General features: G+C 36.4%; 1 protein-coding gene across 4 annotated transcripts in view; it reads right to left on the bottom strand.

The window, feature by feature from the left end:
- The window catches only part of VPS8 (VPS8 subunit of CORVET complex), a 280,030-nt gene that overhangs the window by 59,873 nt on the left and 199,100 nt on the right, over nucleotides 1-21,057 (bottom strand). For 3 of the 4 annotated variants that reach the window (XM_057737662.1, XM_057737661.1, XM_057737663.1), the window contains exons 42-43: nucleotides 2,249-2,329; nucleotides 488-657 (exon numbers count right to left, since the gene is read on the bottom strand). In XM_057737662.1, coding sequence (XP_057593645.1) covers nucleotides 488-657; nucleotides 2,249-2,329 — 251 coding nt within the window. Of the gene's footprint in view, nucleotides 1-487; nucleotides 658-2,248; nucleotides 2,330-21,057 lie in introns of those variants that run through there. The other variant, XM_057737664.1, reaches the window with a different exon arrangement.

Genomic DNA, 21,057 nt, shown 5'->3' with positions numbered 1-21,057 from the left:
CCCCAGCTCCTCATGCCCGTTCCTTCTCACCTTAGAGGATGGTACCACATTCATCAGGTGGCTCAGGCTGAAGATGTTTTTCCCTCTCATTTCACATCTAATACATCCGCAAGTTAGCTCTTCCCTTAAAATATATTCCAAACCTTCACTCCTACCTTTCTCATTCTGCTCAAATGTCACTTTCTTAGACATGTTTTTCCTCATTACCGTGTCTTAAAATAGCACTCCCACTCTGAACACTTCTTCCTTCCATATCCCCTTACCCTGTGTTTTATTTCTCTCCATAGCTCTGTGTTTATTTACCACCTGACCCCCCTAACACCCTTTCCTCCTGACTCCCATGCAGAATATAAGGTCTATCAGGGCAGGAACTTTGCCTTGTTTTGTTCACTGCCAGAACGACTGACTGGGGCTCCGTGTGCACGTGTGTTCCTGCCTGGCAATACATGTACACACACCATGTGTGACATTTCCTTCCTTCTCTTACCTAAAGACAATAATTTCATCAGCCATTTCTTGGCGTCTCTTGTACTGCTGCAAACAAATAGAGCAGTAATCCTGCTTGGGATTCAGTCCTCTGGTGACTGAAGCTCTCAGGTTACACAGTGACCAATGGAGATCTTGGTTTAGAAGGCTAGTCGTTGTTTCCAGCAGGGTCTGTGAAAGACCAAAATAAAAAACCAACAAAAAATTGTTTATAAAGTGAAAGAGACAGAGGGGATGAGTGGAGAATAGCATTGTTTCATTTTCAACCACAAGTGAACTGGAATATACTATAAAGGCATAACATTGATCAAATAAACATCAAAACACCCCAAACTTAAGTGGTTAACTTTACTGTGCAGGATACGGATAAGTGCATACATCAAGATTCTCCAAATAATTATTAAAAGGCTGTCACTCGTTACTATTGAGAAATATGTGCTCTGCCATTCTATGGATTACTCCAGTACTGATGGCTTTCAGATGACCAGATAAACCCAAATCTACTTATTTATTACATTTATATAATAAGTTCTCTCTGAATGGCTCTAAGTTGCATGTAACAAATAAAAAAAAATCCCTGATTTTTTAAAATAGAAGCTGCATCCATGGCAATATTTCACATTAACCTTTCACTGGAAAAGCTAATGGCCATTACTCAGTTTTCATCTCCCTTGGGCAGAGAGATCACATTTTCCCGATCAGCACTTATAAGCCATTTGAAACTACTCAAGACTTTGACATCTGTCATTAAGTCACAAAGATATTTGACAGCTATCACATCAAGTCATTTTAAGGCTCTCTGTGTTTACAAAGTATTATTTCCTTACTACATCTCATTCTGAACATTCATATATATCATTTCAACATACAGTTGGGTTCTTTTCTGTCCCAAAGGGGAAGCTATACTGCCCATCCTTCTTGCTACACAGCCCAGTCCTTTAACTTTATAACACAGAACCTTTAGTTCTAATGGTCTGTTTTAATTCTTTCCAATCAACCCCATCCTTTTCACCTCTTCCAAAGTTCACAAAAAATTTCTGTCTTGCACTCAGCTTTCCTTCTGCAGTCATGGAGTCTGTGCCCAAAGGGGGATCAGCTTCCTTGGCAAAACTGCAGTTCTTACATCCTAAGAAAAGCTCTGTCACCCCAAATTTTCTTTTTCTTCTATTAAAAAAGCAGACATTATATCTAACATGCCTAAATGGCACTTTTCCTAGGTGGCTTCATGAGTCACTTTGAAGTACATGAAGAAAAAATCTGTATCCCAAGCTGGCTCTTACTGAGAATTAAAGCTATAGGCAGTTTTGGGTTAAGGGAAGACTAATGACCATTTTTGGTTAGTGGAGATTATCTGTTTCAGAATGTTTAAAAGAACACTAATTTTATTTTGCAAGTTTTCTATACTTATGCTGACCCTTTCTTTTCATGAGTTATATCTTAGTATCCCATTATTTTCCAAGAAAGTTTCTTACATTTTTCATTTGGAAAAAAAAGATATATGTCCCACTGATGATGCATCAGAAGAATAAAATGAATCCAAACTTGATGCATTTCCACATTCCAGAATATATGTGTATGTGTATATAAAATATACATTAATTAATTAAGGTCAAGAGAAATTTAAAAATTAAAAAGCCACACACTTCAATCTATCAAATGTCCATTAAACAGATGGTAATTTTTAAAGAAAAGTATAGGTGCAAAGAAAAAAGAATGGCTTCTTTCTACCTTAGAATGGGCTTGGAAATAGAAAGTAGCTTACCTGTTCATAGTTAAAGGTATCTAACATTCCCAGAATAAGTCCCTGGATTTCTCCAAGTTTTCCTTTTCCATAAACTGGGTCCTAATTAGAAAAAAAGTTACAAAAAATTATAATTCTATCCTTGCTATTTTAAGATTACTTTAAAATATAAGTTATCTGAAAAAAAAAAGTAAGTTATCTGAAAAAGCCAAATACTCTTAAGTATTTGTCTACAGTCACAAAACGGTTATTCTTCCACGAATCTTCTGTTGGAAATGCACATTGGTCTCCCCAGGTCATCAAAAATATTCTGGAAAACTAAATAAAATTTAAATGATCCAAGCCCCTTGCTTAACAACCATCTTTGCAAGTCTAATTAAATTTCACTCTGGTTTTATTTCTGCAGCAAGCTTCCTCTCCTTCTTATTAAACATCACCTATCGCCTTTTGAGCTCTTATTTGTTACATTAAAACCAAAGTACTCATGAATACGCAGAATCTGTCCAATTCCTCCTGTGATCCATATTTGGCCACCTCCTGGTCCAAACCAACTAAGTCATGTCAGTTTAGGAGATCAGTTTCAGAAACTTGGATTCAGAATCCAAGCAACTTTCGGTTTCCCAAAGCTTTTCTCAATAAAGTCACTACTGATAAACAACAGATACCTAGACACCCAGTCTTCCCTCCATTGCTTTTCATATGATGTATGCCAAGTAACTTGTTTATTACATACAATTTGAAAAACACTGATGTGTACAAAAGTAAAATAGAACTGAAATCCAACCATCTAGAGATAAACACTTTTGATTTTTTAAGGTATATTCTTCCAGTCTTATTTCTGGGGAAGGAGGGAGAGTGATGTATTTCTTAGTGTACAAAATTTGAGCATTTCACATAATACTTTTGCAACTTTTTTTTACTTAATAATATGTTGTAAGCAGTTTCCCATTTTATCAAATACATCATGATAGTTACAGAGTATGAATCATGTGAAAATGCCATGTGTTATGCAACCATTCTCTGTTGTTGGGGATTTACGTTTCCCTCCCCATACCCTATCTTTAAGTCCTACCCACTATTATCAAATGCTAATGGCTGTAAGTTTTGGTCTGAATCGCTGAGTCTTTCTTAAAAGGAGATTTCAAGAAGGAGGATGAATTACAGACTCAAAGAGTATAGATACAGGTATTAATATATATAGTTCACCCTTGAATAACATGGGTGAACTATAGAAGTGAGTGGGTCCACCTACACGCCACTTAGAAGTGAGTGGGTCCACTTACACGGAGATTTTTTTCCAATAAATATACAGGAAAAATTTTTGCAAAAATATGAAATAACTCACAAATGAACCATGTAGCCAAGAAATATCAAAAAAACTAAGAAAAAGGGTTGTCACGAATGCATAAAATATATGTAGATACTAATCAATTCTTACACAGGCATAAGGTGAGTGATATTTAATATAAAATTAATAATCTGTTAGTTTTCTTACTGTTTTATAACTTTGCTTTTAAAGAATTATATTACTATACAGTATGCTCCTCTCCCTGTCTGTCTCTCTTGTAACTGGAGAAACTGTGTATCAGCCTATCATCACGGGTAGCATGTTTTTGTAAAATGTAACAGTGTTTCCAATACTGTATTATGAATATGTCTGTAATACTGTATGCCATAAAATTTTTATAACAATTCATTCATTAGTGTATAGGCTGGGCTACTGTGAAGCAACTGTATTGATTACACTAGGCTACCATAAAGCAATCACACTGCTGCTTCTGTGTTATTAATGCATGAATTGTCATACCTGTAAAAAAATATGAATTTCTTTTTCACATTACCTTTTCATTTTTGATGTCTAGTGTTAGTAATACATTTAATATCAACTGAGTTCTATCACATAAGACGATATTGATGTAGGCACTGACAGACAATTCATCTCGTAAACAGGTGGTGTAAGCTTAAGGTATTGATAAATACAGTACAGTACTGTAAATGTATTTTCTCTTTATGATTTTTTAAATAACATTTTCTTTTCTCTACCTTTGTTTATTATAAGAGTACAGTAATAATGCATATAACATGCAAAATATGTGTTAATCGACTGTTTAGGTTATTGGTAAGGCTTCCAGTCAACAGTAGTCAACAGTAGTTAAGTTCTGGGGGAGTGAAAAGGTATACATGCATTTTCAACTGAGCAGGGGGTCAGCATCTCTAACTCCCACGTTGTTCATGGTCAACTGCACTGCATATTTGCTCTACCAAAAAGTTGTATTATGCAATTTTTATCTCCATCAGCACTTCTGTGAGCCCATTTTACTGCACCTTTGGCTAGACTGGGAATTATAAAAAATTTGCTAATAAATGAGTATGTCAAGTCTATTACTTTAGTATGAGGCTACATATGACATAAATGACTCTTCCATGCTAAACAGGAGAGTCCAACTATACAGTAATGATAAAAGTAGTTGCTATTTATTAACTGTGTAGCTTACACCAAGTACAATGAAGGTACAAACTGAAGGTAGAGAATAACTACACATCTGTGTACTAATTAACAAGTTTACTTTGGGCTTGAACAGATCACTTAAACTTACTGGGGAAATTTGCTTCATTAAGCTAAAGATACCTGTGAAACATATGCAGAGCATGTGCAAAAGACAAGACTACAGATATTTCAGACTAACTCTTTACTAGAACAACAACTCAGGCCATATACTCACAAGATAATCTTCTAATTCTCTTTGCATAAAAATAGATTCATGCTAATGTTTCTGAACTAACATTCAATTATGCTTTTGGTCAAATTATACTTCTCAAAGTACCAATGGACAGTGTAATACTTCATTATAAAAACGTTGTAATAGCTACTCTGACATGTCCACACATATACAATACACATTAATATAGCTCTAGCATAGAAAAGCTCTGTCACTTGTTTATGACAAGGGTGGTTTGGAGAATAAAGAGATCTTGAAAAGGTTAAATTCTGGGAAAAAAAAGAAATCTTTATAGGTCATGTCTATATTTATATCAGTACATTTCACTTTAATATGCATAATTTAAAAGCAAAATCATGAAAATAACCTCATGCTGGGACAACATATAAATTATAGAACGTAAAAGGGAGCTGAAGGCTTCCGGCACAGCATGTACATAATCCACCAGCTTTTCAAATTATTTTCCAAATATGTCAGCTAGATTCTTCAGCAATAAATAACTGCTGAGGTTCCTCTTTAAGTTGTTCGTAAACTAAAAAAGAAGAGCACATTTAGGTACTTCACAGAAACTCGTTTTTTAAAAAGCACACCATAAAAAGATGTGATGACCATTTTTTTCCCCTATTGCTTTCTTTCTTTCTTTTTTTTTTTTTTTTATTTTCTTTTTATTATTTTATTTTATTTTTTGGGGGGTACACCAGGTTCAATCAACTGTTTTTATACACATATCCCCATATTCCCTCCCTTCCTTGACGCCCCCCCCCTCGAGTCCCCCCCACCCTCCCTGCCCCAGTCCTCTAAGGCATCTTCCATCCTCGAGTTGGACTCCCTTTGTTATACAACTTCCCACTGACTATTTTACAGTTGGTAGTATATATATGTCTGTGCTACTCTCTCGCTTCATCTCAGCTTCCCCTTCACCCCCCGCCCCCTCCCATACCTCGAGTTCTCCAGTCCATTCTCTGTATCTGCTTCCTTGTTCTTGTCACTGAGTTCATCAGTACCATTTTTAGATTCCGTATATGTGAGTTAGCATACAATATTTGTCCTTCTCTTTCTGACTTACTTCACTCTGTATGACAGATTGTAGTTCTATCCACCTCATTACATATAGCTCCATCTCATCCCTTTTTATAGCTGAGTAATATTCCATTGTATATATATGCCACATCTTCTGTATCCATTCATTTGTTGATGGGCATTTAGGTTGCTTCCATGTCCTGGCTATTGTAAAGAGTGCTGCAATAAACATGATGGTACAAGTTTCTTTTGGGATTATGGTTTTCTTTGGGTATATGCCCAGGAGTGGGATTACTGGATCATATGGTAGTTCTATCTGTAGTTTTTTAAGGAACCTCCAAATTGTTTTCCATAGTGGCTGTACCAACTTACAGTCCCACCAACAGTGCAGGAGAGTTCCCTTTTCTCCACACCCTCTCCAACATTTGTTGTTTCCAGACTTTGTGATGATGGCCATTCTGATTGGTGTGAGGTGATACCTCATTGTGGCTTTGACTTGCATTTCTCTGATGATGAGTGATGTTGAGCATCTTTTCATGTGTTTGTTGGCCATCTGTATGTCTTCTTTGGAGAAATGTCTATTTAGGTCTTCTGCCCATTTGTGGATTGGGTTATTTGCTTTTTTGGTATGAAGCTGCATGAGCTGCTTGTATATTTTGGAGGTTAATCCTTTGTCCGTTGTTTCATAGGCAATTATTTTTTCCCATTCTGAGGGTTGCCTTTTAGTCTTGTTTATGGTTTCTTTTGCTGTGCAAAAGCTTTTAAGTTTCATGAGGTCCCATTCGTTTATTCTTGATTTTATTTCCATGATTCTAGGAGGTGGGTCCAAAAGGATCTTGCTTTGATGTATGTCAAAGAGTGTTCTGCCTATGTTTTCCTCTAGGAGTTTTATAGTGTCTGGCCTTACGTGTAGGTCTTTAATCCATTTGGAGTTGATTTTTGTGTATGGGGTTAGGAAGTGTTCTAATTTCATTCTTTTACATGTTGCTGTCCAGTTTTCCCAGCACCACTTATTGAAGAGGCTGTCTTTTTTCCATTGTATACTCGTGCCTCCTTTGTCAAAGATAAGGTGCCCATATGTGTTTGGGCTTACTTCTGAGTTCTCTATTCTATTCCATTGATCTTCCTTTCTATTTTTGTGCCAGTACCATACTGTCTTGATCACTATGGCCTTGTAGTATAGTTTGAAGTCAGGAAGCCTGATTCCACCAACTCCATTTTTCCTTCTCAAGATTGCTTTGGCTATTCGGGGTCTTTTGCGTTTCCATACAAATCGTAAGATTTCTTGCTCTAGTTCTGTGAAAAATGCCATTGGTAATTTGATCGGGATTGCATTAAATCTGTAAATTGCTTTGGGTAGTACAGTCATTTTCACGATGTTGATTCTTCCAATCCAGGAACATGGTATGTCCCTCCATCTGTTTGTGTCATCTTTGATTTCTTTCATCAATGTCTTAAAGTTTTCTGCATACAGATCTTTTGCCTCCTTAGGCAGGTTTATTCCTAGGTATTTTATTCTTTTGGTTGCAATGGTGAATGGGAGAGTTTCCTTAATTTCTCTTTCTGCTATTCCGTTGTTAGTGTATAGGAATGCAAGAGATTTCTGTGCATTAATTTTGTATCCTGCTACTTTACTAAACTCATCAATGAGTGCTAGCAGTTTTCTGGTAGAGTCTTTAGGGTTTTCTATATATAATATCATGTCATCTGCAAAGAGTGACAATTTTACTTCTTCTTTTCCAATTTGGATTCCTTTAATTTCTTTTTTTTCTCTGATTGCTGTGGCTAACACTTCCAAAACTATGTTGAATAACAGTGGTGAGAGTGGACACCCTTGTCTTGTTCCTGTTCTTAGAGGGAATTCTTTCAGTTTTTCTCCATTGAGAACAATGTTGGCTTTTGGTTTGTCATATATGGCTTTTATGATGTTGAGGTAATTTCCTTCTATGCCCATTTTCTGGAGAGCTTTTATCATAAATGGATGTTGAACTTTGTCAAAAGCTTTTTCTGCATCTATTGAAATGATCATATGGTTTTTATCCTTCAATTTGTTGATATGATGTATCACGTTGATTGATTTGCGTATATTGAAGAATCCTTGCATCCCAGGGATAAACCCCACTTGATCGTGGTGTATGATTTTTTTAATGTGCTGTTGCAGTCTGTTAGCTAGTATTTTGTTGAGGATTTTTGCATCTATATTCATCAGTGATATTGGTCTGTAGTTTTCTTTTTTTGTGACATCTTTGCCTGGTTTTGGTATCAGGGTGATGGTAGCCTCGTAGAATGAGTTTGGGAGTGCTCCGCCTTCTGCAATATTTTGGAAGAGTTTGAGAAGGATAGGTGTTAGCTCTTCTCGAAATGTCTGATAGAATTCGCCAGTGAATCCATCTGGTCCTGGGCTTTTGTGTGTTGGGAGATTTTTAATCACTGCCTCAATTTCCGTGCTTGTGATTGGTCTGTTCATGATTTCTATTTCTTCCTGGTTCAGTCTTGGAAGATTGTATTTTTCTAAGAATGTATCCATTTCTTCCAGGTTATCCAATTGATTGGCATATAGTTGCTTGTAGTAGTCTCTCATGATGTTTTGTATTTCTGAGGTGTCCGTTGTGACTTCTCCTTTTTCATTTCTAATTCTGTTGATTTGCATCTTCTCCCTTTTTTTCTTGATGAGTCTGGCTAATGGTTTATCAATTTTGTTAATCTTCTCAAAGAACCAGCTTTTAGTTTTATTTATTTTTCTTATGGTTTCTTTCCTTTCTTTTTCATTTATTTCTGCTCTGATCTTTATGATTTCTTTCCTTCTGCTCACTTTGGGGTTTCTTTGTTCTTCTTTCTCTAGTTGTTTTAGGTGTAAGGTTAGGTTGTTTATTCGATAATTTTCTTGTTTCTGAAGGTAGGACTGTATTGCTATAAACTTCCCTCTTAGAACTACTTTTGCTGCGTCCCATAGGTTTTGGGTTGTTGTGTTTTCGTTGTCATTTGTTTCTAGATATTTTTTGATTTCCTCTTTGATTTCTGTAGTGATTCCTTGGTTGTTTAAGAGTGAATTGTTTAGCCTCCATGTGTTTGTATTTTTTGCAGTTTTTTTCCTGTAATTGATATCTAGTCTCATGGTGTTGTGGTCTGAGAAGATGCTTGATATGATTTCAATTTTCTTGAATTTGCTGAGGTTTGATTTGTGACCCAAGATGTGATCTATCCTGGAAAATGTTCCGTGTGCACTTGAGAAGAAAGTGTAGTCTGTCGTTTTTGGATGGAATGTCCTATAAATATCAATGAAGTCGAGATGGTCTAATGTGTCATTTAAAGCTTGTGTGTCTTTATTTATTTTCTGTTTGGATGATCTGTCCATTGATGTAAGTGGGGTGTTCAAGTCTCCCACTGTTATTGTGTTCCTGTCGATGTCCCCTTTTATAGCTGTTAGCATTTGCCTTATGTATTGAGGTGCTCCTATATTGGGGGCATAGATATTTACCATTGTGATATGTTCTTCTTGAATGGATCCCTTGATTATTATGTAGTGTCCTTCCTTGTCTCTTTTAATAGTCTTTACTTTCAAGTCTAATTTGTCTGATATGAGTATTGCTACTCCAGCTTTCTTTTGACTTCCATTTGCATGGAATATCTTTTTCCATCCCTTCACTTTCAGTCTATATGTATCCCTTGGTCTGAAGTGGGTTTCTTGTAGGCAGCATATAGAAGGGTCTTGTTTTTGTATCCATTCAGCCAGTCTGTGTCTTTTGGTTGGAGCATTTAATCCATTTACATTTAAAGTGATTATTGACATGTGTGTTCCAATTACCATTTTCTGAATTGTTTTGGGTTTGTATTTGTAGGTGTTTTCCTTTTCTTGTGTTTCCTACTTAGAGAAGTTCCTTTAGCACTTGTTGTAAGGCTGGTTTGGTGGTGCTGAATTCTCTGAACTTTTGCTTGTCTGGAAAGCTTTTGATTTCTCCCTCAAATCTGAATGAGATTCTTGCTGGGTAGAGTATTCTTGGCTGTAGGTTTCTCTCTTTCAGGACTTTCAGGATATCCTGCCATTCCCTTCTGGCCTGCAGAGTTTCTGTAGAAAGGTCAGCTGTTATCCTGATGGGTTTTCCCTTATATGTTGTTTGTTGCTTTTCTCTTGCTGCTTTTAATATTTTTTGTGTTTAATTGTCGTTAGTTTGATTAATATGTGCCTTGGTGTATTTCTCCTTGGGTTTATTCTGTATGGGACTCTCTGTGCTTCTTGGACTTGGTGAATTATTTCCTTTCCCATGTTGGGGAAGTTTTCCACTATAACCTCTTCAAATATTTTCTCAGACCCTTTCTTGTTTTCTTCTTCTTCTGGGATGCCTATAATTCGAATGTTGGTACGTTTAAGGTTATCACTGAGGTCTCTGAGGCTGTCTTCTAGTCTTTTTATTTTTTTTTCTTTTTCCTGCTCTGTGGCATTTATTTCCCCCATTCTATCTTCCAACTCACTTATTCGTTCTTCTGCCTCAGTCATTCTGCTGGTTATAGCATCTAGAGTATTTTTAATTTCAGTTATTTTGTTATCCATTGCTGTTTGTTTTTCTGAGTTCTTATGAACTGTTTCTTGTACTTTCTCTATTTTGTTATCAAGATTTTGTATCATTTTTACTATCATTACTCTAAATTCTTTTTCAGGCATTTTTCCTATTTCCTCCTCATTTATTTGGTCTTGTGGGTTTTTTTCCTGCTCCTTTGCCTGCATGGTGTTTCTTTGTTTCCTCATGGTTGTCCAAGCTTTTGGGGTTGCTTGTCCTGGTGATAGAGGTGTTTATAGAAGACTGTCCAAGCCTCAGACTAATGTCCAAGTATTGGATTAGACGAATATTCAGTCGGCTATGTCGGGCTCCCCGCTGACCTTTCTGGTGTCCGAGGCCGTCTGCTGGTGTTCAGCTGGTTCTCTGTGGGAATGACTGCGTCCTTCTGTGCATTCCCAATGCATCTGTGGAGAGGGATGCACTCCACGTCTCTCTACTTCGCCGCCATCTTTTTCTCGCTTTCTTTCTTTTAAATTGAAGTGTAACTGATTCACAGTATTGTGTTAGTTTCAGGTGCACAACATAGTGATTTTGTTATTTTTTTCTGATTATATTCCATTATAGGTTATTACAAGATATGGAATATAATTTCCTGTGCTGTACATTAAATCCATGTTGTTTATCCATTTTATATACAGTAGTTTGTATCTGTTAATCCCATACTCCTAATATGCCCCTCTCCCCTCTTCTCTCCCCTTTGGTAACCATAAGCTTGTTTTCTATGTCTGGAGTGTTTCTAATTTACATGTAGATTCATTTGTATTATTCTTTTTTTAGAATCTCGCATATGAGTGATATTATACAGTACTTATCTTTCTCTGTCTTACTCACTTCACTAAGTATAATATTCTCTAGGTCCATCCATGTTGTTGCAAATGACAATACCCCTACAGTAAGTATCATGTACGTGCTTTGCTGTAAAATTAAAATTTTTACTAATCAAGCATTACTTTAAAATATGAATAATGCCCACAGCAGGTTAGCATATAAATCACTTGTCTGTATTAATTCCCTCTGTATAACAGTCATAAGCAGCTTCTCAGAAGCCGAAAATTATTTTTGTCATAGAGTAAAGATCAATAACAGCAAGCAGTGAAGACAGAATGTATATAACATAAATATGGTCCCTTAAAAATATCAACTTATTACCTAATGTTCCTGAAAGACACCTGTATAATTCAGGTCCCAGGTATCAGTTTGAATAAATATTTAGAGGTCAGGAAGATCTTTGAGTACCTCTTAATATGTGAATATCCCTTCTGGAAAAACTATAAATATCTGAGCAACTGTGCATCTAAATAACTGTGCATCTAAATATCTTCCCCCCAGGGGACCTGATAAAGTGAGGCAGATATGAAAAACGCTATGGTTTGTATTAGGTACAGGAGAAAAGGCCCAAAGTTTTGAGTTAGAAGACCTAGGTTAATGTTCCCATTTAATAATTGGGCAAATTATTTAATTTTCTGACTGCCATTTTCCTTTTGAGAACCACAAGGATACCACTACTTCCCCAACATTATGTTCACAGAGATAAAGTAGATAAGGAACACAAAAGTGCTTTATAAACTGCAGAGGACTACTCAGAGACATTAGGTGGTTGAGACAACTAATATTTATTGAGTATATACTATGTTCCAAGCACTGTGCTAGGTGCTGGAGATAAAGCAGTGAACAAGTAGACCTGGTCCCTGCTTTCACGGAACTCACAGTCTAGCAGGCAAGCCTATGTGAAGGTGAGAGTCAAAAAGAAAGCTTAAATTTATTTTTGTCGATGGTTTCCTTTGCTGTGGAAGAGCTTTTAAGTTTAATTAGGTCCCATTTTTTAATTCTTGCTTTTATTTCTTTGCCTTAGGAGACAGATACAAAATAACATTGTTCCGATTTATGTCAAAGAGTGTTCTTTCTACCTATGTTCTCTGCTAGGAGTTTCACAGTTTCAGGTCTTACATTTACGTCTTTAATCCATTTTGAGTTTATTTTTGTATATGGTATAAGGAAATGTTTTAATCTCATTCTTCTACATCTAGCTGGCCATTTTCCCCAGCACCTCTTATTGAGGAGACTGTCTTTTCTCCATTGTATATTCTTGCCTCCTTTGTCGTGGATTCATTGACTGTAGGTGTGCAGGTTTATTTCTGTGCTCTCTATTCTGTTCCACTGATCAATATATCTATTTTTGTGCCAATACCACACTGTTTTGATTACTGCAGTTTTGCAGTATTGTCTGAAGTCTGGGAGTGTGATACCTCCAGCTTTGTTCTTTTTTCTCAAGGTTGCTTTGGCAGTTTGAGGTCTCTTGTGGTTCCAAACAAATTTTAGAATTCTTAGGTCTAGTTCTGTGGAAAATGTCATTGGTACTTTGACAGGGACTGCATTAAATCTGTAGGTTGCTTTGGGTAGTATGGACATTTAAATAACATTAATTCTTACAATCTAAGAACACACGATATCTTTCCATTTCTTTGTATCATCTTCAATTTCCTTCATCAATGTTTTACAGTTTTCAGAGTATAGGTCTTTCACCTTGGTTAAGTTTATTCCTAGATATTTTATTCTTTTTGATGCAATTTTATTTTTTATTTTTTAAATTTTTTATTGGACTATATTGCTTTACAATGTTGTGTTAGTTTCTACTGTACAGCAAAGTGAATCAGCTATACATATACATATACCCTCTCTTTTTTGGATTTCCTTCCCATTTAGGTCACCACAGACCACTGAGTAGAGTTCCCTGTGCTATATAGTAGGTTCTCATTAGTTAGTTATTTTATACATAGTATCAATAGTGTATATATGTCAATCCCAATCTCCCAATTTATCCCACCCCTCCTCTTTCCCCTTGGTATCCATATGTTTGTTCTCTATGTCTTGGTCTCTATTTCTGCTTTGTAAATAAGATTGTCTATACCAATTTTTTCAGATTCCATACATATGCATTAATATACGATATTTGTTTTTCTCCTTCTGACTTAATTCACTCTGTATGACAGTCTCTAGGGTCCATTCACATCTCTACAAATGACCCAATTTCATTCCTTTTTATGACTGAGTAATATTCCATTGTATATATGTACCATATCTTCTTTATCCATTCCTCTGTTAATGGATGTTTGGGCTATTGTAAATAGTGCTGCAGTGAACACTGGGGTGCATGTGTCTTTTTGAATCATGAACAGACCATTCACAAATCATGAAATTGGAACTGTGATTAAAAATCTTCCAACAGGACTTCCTAGGTGGCGCAGTGGTAAAGAATCCGCCTGCCAATGCAGGAGACACAGGTTCGAGCCCTGCTCTGGGAAGATTCCACGTGCCACGGAGCAACTAAGCCCATGCACCACAACTATTGAGCCTGTGCTCTAGAGCCCATGAGCCACAACTATTGAGCCCATGTGCCGCAACTATTGAAGCCCATGCACCTAGGGCCCGTGCTCCACAACAAGAGAAGCCACTACAATGAGGAGCCTGCAGACCACAATGAAGAGTAGCCCTTGCTCACAGCAACTAGAGAATGCCTGTGTGTGCAGCAACGAAGACCCAATGCAGCCAATAAATTAAAAAAAAAAAAAATCTTCCAACAAATAAAAGTCCAAGACCAGATGGCTTCACAGACAAATTCTATCAAACATTTAGAGAAGAGCTAACACCCATCGTTCTCAAACTCTTCCAAAAAAGTGCAGAGGAAAGACCACTCCCAAATTCACTCTACGAGGCCACTATCTCCCTAATATCAAAACCAGACAAAGATATCACAAAAAAAGAAACTTACAGGTCAATATCACTGACGAACACAGATGCAAAAATCCTCAACACAATACTAGCAAACCAAATCCAACAACACATTAAAAGGATCATACACCATGATCAAGTGGGATTTATTCCAGGGATGTAAGGATTCTTCAATATACGCAAATCAATCAATGTGATATACCTTATTAACAAATTGAAGAATAAAAATCATATGATCATCTCAATACATGCAGAAAAAGCTTTCAACAAAATTCAACACCCATTTATGATAAAAACTCTCCAGAAAGTGGGCATAGAGGGAAACTACCTCAACATAATAAAGGCCATGTATTACAAACTCACAGCAAACATTATTCTCAACAGTGAAAAACTGAAAGCATTTCCTCTAAAATCAGGAACAAGACAAGGGCGCCCACTCTTACCACTATTATTCAACATAATTTTGGAAGTCCTAGCCATGGCAATCAGAGAAGAAAAAGAAATAAAAGGAATCCAAATTGGCAAAGAACAAGTAAAACTGTCACTGTTTGCAGATGGCATGCTACTATACATAGAAAATCCTAAAGATGCCACCAAAAACTACTAGAGCTAATCAATGAATTTAGTAAAGTCTCAAGACACAAAATTAGTACTCAGAAATCTCCTACATTCCTATACACTTACAACAAAAGATCAGAAAGAGAAATTAAAGATGCAATTTTATTTTTATATTTTTAAAAGATTTATGTTGTTATTTATTTATTTACTTATCAGCTGCATTGGGTCTTTGTTGCCGCACATGGGCTTTCTCTATTTGTGGCGATCAGGGGCTACTCTTCACTGTGGTGCATGGGCTTCTTATTGCAGTGGCTTCTCTTGTTGCAGGGCATGGGCTCTAGGTGTGCAGGGCTTCAGTAGTTGCAGCATGTGGGCTCAGCAGTTGTGGCTCACAGGTTCTAGAGCATAGGCTTAGTAATTGTGGTGCATGGGCTTAGTTGCTCCATGGCATGTGGGATCTTCCTGGCCCAGGGCTCGAACCTGTGTCCCCTGAATTGGCAGGCAGATTCTTAACCACTGTGCCACCAGGGAAGTCCCAAGGCTGTAATTTTAAATGCAATTTTTGTTTTGGCTTTCTTTTTCTAATAGTTCACTATTAGTGTATAGAAAAGTGAAAGATTTCTGTACATTAATCTTGTATCCTGCAACTTTACTGAATTCACTGACTAGCTCTAATGGTTTTTGGGTGGAGACTTTAGGATTTTATATATATATAGTACCATGTTATCTGCAAATTGTGATGATTTTACTTTTTTCCTTCCAATTTGGATGTCTTTTTTTCTTTTTCTTGTCTGACTGCTGTGGCTAGGACTTTGAATACTATATTAAATAGAAGTGGCGAGAATGGGCATCCTTGTCTTGTTCCTGATTTTAGAGGAAAGGCTTTCAGCTTTTCACCAGTGAGCATGATGTTAGCTGTTAGTTTGTCATAAATGGCTTTTATTATGTTGAAATATGTACCCTCTGCACCAATTTTGATGACAGTTTTTATCATTAACGGATGTTCAATGTTTGTCAAATGCTTTTTTTGCATCTATTGAGATGACTGTGTGATTTTTATCCTTCCTTTTGTTAATGTGGTATATAATATTGATTGATTTGCAAATAGTGGCAAATCCTTGCATCTCTAGAATAAATCCCACTTGATCATGGTATATGACCCTTTTTATATATTGTTGGATTTGGTTTGCTAATATTTTGTTGAGGATTTCTGCATCTATATTCATCAAAGATACTGCCTGTAATTTTCTTTTTTGGTAGTGTCTTCGTCTAGTTTTGGTATGAGGGTGATGATATCCTCATAGAAAGCATTTGAGAGTGTCCCCTCCTCTTCAGTTTTTGGAATAGTTTGAGAAGGATAGGTATTAGCTCTTCTTTATATGTTTGGTAGAATGCCCCTGTGATGCTGTCCTGTCCTGGACTTCTGTTTGTTGGGAGTATTTTTTTTTTTAAATTATGAATTCAGTTTCACTACTAGTGATGAGTCTGTTTGTATTGTCTGTTTCTTCCTGATTCAGGTAGATTCAGCAGGTTGTATGCTCCTAGAAATCTGCCCATTTCTTCTAGGTTGTCCAATTTGTTGGCATACAACTCTTTGCAGTATTATGATTTTTTGTATCTCTGTGGTATCAGTTATTTCTTATTTATTTATTTGCTGTACACCAAAGTGAATCAGATGTATTTATACATATATCCTCATATCTCTTCCCTCCTGTGACTCCCTCCCACCATCTCTATCCCAGCTATCTCTATCTAAGTCATCACCCATCATTGAGTTGATCTCCTTATGTTATGCAGCAACTTCCCACTAGCAATTTTACATTTGGTAGTGTATATATGTCAATGCTACTCTCTCACTTCACCCCAGCTTCCCCTTTGCCCCTCTCCCCCCCAGTCCTCAAGTCTGTTCTCTACATCTGCATCTTTATTCTTGCCCTGTCACTGGCTTCATCAGTACCATTTTTTAAAGATTTCATATATATAAGTTAGCATACAGTATTTGTTTTTCTCTTTCTGGCTTACTTTGCTCTGTATGACAGTCTCTAGGTCCATCCACCTCACTACAAATAACTCAATTTCATTCCATTTTATGGCTGAGTAATATTCCATTGTATATATGTGCCACATCTTCTTTATCCATTCATCTGTTGATGGGTATTTAGGTTGCTCCCATGTCCTGGCTATTGTAAATAGTGCTGCAATGAACACTGGGGCACATGTATCTTTTTGAATTATGGTTTTCTCTGGGTGTATGCCCAGTAGTGGGATTGCTGGGTCATATGGTATTCTCCTTTTTCATTTCTTATTTTGTTTATTTGGATCCTTTCTCTTCTTTTAAGTCTGGCTAATGGTTTATCAATTTTGTTTTTCTTTTCAAAAACCAGTTCTTGGCTTCATTGATCTTTTCTACTGCGTTTTTCTTTTTTGATCTCGATTTTATTTCCTCTCTGATCTTCATTATGTCTTTCCTCCTGCTGAATTTGGGCTCTGTTTGTTCTTCTTTAATACCTTTAGGTGGTAGATTAGGTTTTTTTGGAGTTTTTCTTGTTTCTTGAGGAAGGCTTGTATTGTTATAAACTTCCTTCTTAGAACTGCTTTTCCTGCATCCCACAGATTTTGGAAAGTTGTGTTTCCATTTTCATTTGTCTTGAGGTATTTTCTGATTTCCTCTTTGATTTCTGTTAATTTTTTCTTCTGAGCAATTATAATGTGCCTTGTAGTTTTCTACATGTTTTTGAGTTTGGGGTTACTGATCTGTGCTAACAGTTCTCAATAAATTTGGAAATTTTTAGATAATATTTCTTCAAATATTTTTTTCTGCTCCAACTCCGTACTTTCAGGACTCCAAGTACATGTATTTTGGGTCCCTTGAAATTGTCCCACAGCTCACTGATACTCTGGTTTATTTATCTGTTTTTTTTTTGCTTCACTTTTCTCTAAGTGTTTCATTTTGGATAGTCTGTATTGCTATGTCTTCAAATTCACTAATCTTTTGCTTTGGTGTCCTTGCCTGTTAATTCCAATATCCAATGTCATATCTGGGTTTCATTTTCCAACTTCTTTGCATACCTTTTAAGTTTTGATTCAATGTTCTACATATAGTGTAAATTTTACACTGTTGGAACCTATATATTTTTGTATTCCTAAAAATATTTTAAAGCTTTGTTCTGGGATGCAGTTAAATTACCTGGAAACAGTCTGATCCTTTAGGTCTTGCTTTTAAGATGTGAAAGGCATGATAGGAGCTATGTTTACTCTAGGACTAACTGTTTCCCACTATTGAGTATTTCTGAGTACTTTACCCAATGTTCTGTGAATTATGAGGCCTTCCGATCTTACTGGCAAATAAGACTTTATTGTTGGCCCTGTGTGAATATGGGTATTATTCCCTCTAATCCTTTCAGGTGATTCTTTCCCTGGCCTAGATAGTTTCCTCAGATCATGCACTTCTACTTGAGAGAGGCCTTCTGATTGCTCGAGTTCTCTCTCCTAGTACTTGCTCTGCAAACTCTGGTCACCTTGGTTTCTCTTGACCCTCAGCTCCATCTCCTCAAATCAATGAGTATGCTAGGAACCGCCTGGGATCCCTCTTCCTGCTATTGCTTGGAAACTCTCTCGAGATATAAAGCTGGGGCAAACACAGGGCTTACAATGTTTATTTCCTGTCTCTAAGGAATTACTGCCTTGTACTGCCTGATCCAGTTTTTTGAAAACCACTATTTCATATATTTTGTCCACTTTTTAGTTGTTTTAAGCAAGAAGATAAACCCAGTCTTTGATATTCCTCTTGGCCAGAAGTGAAATTCCTCCATCCTTGACTTTTATTCTCTCTAGAAATATTTACTGAGTATCTATTATGTGCCAGGTACCTCTGGGCTAAGTGATGGTGATACAGTACTAGGCAAAGTACAGTCTCATTTCTCAGGGTCCCTATATTCTAATGGGAAATAAAAATAGGTAAACAACCTGATTCTTGACTGTTTCTTAGAACTTCATTTTTGCCTTCTGCCTTTTTTACTAATTCATTTCATGCTAAAGTTCACCTAGCCTCAAGAATTTAACTACCACTTCTATGCTGATGACTTCCAAATCTTCCTCTCCACTTCTTACCTCTTCCTTAAAGTCCAATCTTTTATTCCCCCACTGCTCACTGTCAGTTCTACATGAAACTGAAATCAGGGATTTACCTAGGTTCTTCTTGTGTTCCCCTACATCTAATCAGTCAAAAGTCAAGTAGATTCTATCAGCTAAGTAACTTCCAAGTCCATTTCTCCTATCCATTCTATGTAACTCAATTAACAAATTTGAGTACCTATGACATTCTGGGTATTTCTATGCCTTCTATGTCTTGATCCCATCCAATTTATCCTATATAATACAGGCTGAGCCATCCTTCTAAAAAGAAACCTCATTCCATCATTCCTCTGGTTAAAATCCTTTAATGAGAATTTAGTGAATTTAAAATAAAATTCAAAATCCTTACCATGGTTTACAAAGCAATTAAGGAAAGAGTCCCTGTCTCTCAAATTTCAGCTCTGTGACTCACCTTTATTCTTGTCCTATGTTCCAATCATAGTTAAATACTTGCAACTCCCCAAATGTACCATGTTTTACCTCAAATTCTTTGTATATATAGTTCACTCTGCTTAGAATAGTCCTGTGTTTTACCCCTGATTCCTTTAGGCTCTTTAAGATTCAGTTTAGACATCTCCTCCTCCAGGAAATCTTTCCACAGTCTGTTTCATATATATACTTTTACTGGTACTCCTCTGGATATATAGGTATATATAGTTGTTTTTTTTTTCCTCCAGAAACCTAGCTCATTCTAACTTATTCAAAAAAGATAACAATTGTAAAGGTACTAGGGTATTTAAGGATCCAAGCAAAGGAATTCAGGTAAGCCTTAAGAACTACAATGAGGGACTCAGATACCATGCAGGATTTTCTTTCCATGTTGTCTCCTCTCCCAGTGTCTTGAATCCACTCCTTGTATCTTATCTCTTCTGCATGCATCTTGTCTATTCTCCTTTTTAAGTGTCTGCTTCATTGTTCTTCTCACTGCAGATTAACTTTTTACTAATTCAGGCCATATGATGGAAAGGTAGTCACTGTCAGCTCCTGAACTTTGTACCTTACATAATCTAGAGAACTGAAGAGAAACTATTCTTCTTTTCAATTCAGTTCTAAAATTTCCTGGAAAGGACACTGATTGGCCCCTCTTAGGCCAGCTGCCCACCCTGAGTCAATCAGGTAGAGTCAAGAGGCAGGGTCATGCTTTAAATGGCTGCTCCTGCTACAATCACATGGACTAAAAGTATATGGATGCAGAAGCAGCAATTACCCTACCTGGGGTTCAGAGAAGGTAATCCTTAAGGTGGCCAATATTACTTGCTCTTTAGAGCCATATAATAATTATGTCAGATATTTTCTTGTCTCCCTTAAAATAGACTTTTTAGGGCAACAACGTGCCCTTTTTTTCAACCTACAAAGATAATAACCAAACAGGGTAAGTAACATATAATATATAAACCAATTAATAATTAACTCCTCAAATGACCAGGGACTGAAACAAATGAAGGAGCTTATATGATATAATGGGAAAGAGCTTAAATTAGGAGGTCAGAGATTTTGGTGGTAGTCTGGATGCTGCCACTAATGGTGGATCAGGTACTTTTCTATACTTCAGTTTCCTTCTTCATCAACAGAAATTTTTATAGTAGACCTACCTACCTCAAGAGATTCTTGTGAGCTTCAAATGCAATAATATCTGTGAAAGCAACCTGAAAAAATAAAAATCTCTATACAAATATAAGGTAGAGATATTATTACAGTAATCACAAATGTGCAAATAAGGAATTTAAGAATCAGCAGACTCTCCTGATTAGTGTGAGTGAACAAACACTGCAGGTGGAAAATAAAAATACAATTACAATGAATGCTGGTATAATGCAAAAAGTTAAGACTTTCAAATATCAAAAGCCTTGAAGGATATGAGTCTCGAAATACAGTATTTTTTTTTTTTAAATCATATGCTTTTGCCAAGGAAAAAATTGATTTATATTTATTATAATTTAGGTATCAAAGTGTGGTTAAAGTGCAACGTAAAGCTAAATGAGTACAATGAGAGGGTAGATAGACACTTTTGGCTTTAGGATTTCATTTTTTTCCTAATTTACCTGGTAAATTAAAGTATTCCTGTCTTAGAGAGCTATTACTTTATATATGATTAAAAACCTTAAGACTAACA

This window comes from Hippopotamus amphibius, chromosome 6 (genome assembly GCF_030028045.1).
Source record: "Hippopotamus amphibius kiboko isolate mHipAmp2 chromosome 6, mHipAmp2.hap2, whole genome shotgun sequence".
Lineage (NCBI taxonomy): Eukaryota > Metazoa > Chordata > Mammalia > Artiodactyla > Hippopotamidae > Hippopotamus > Hippopotamus amphibius.
This window is presented reverse-complemented; position numbering and strand designations above follow the sequence as displayed.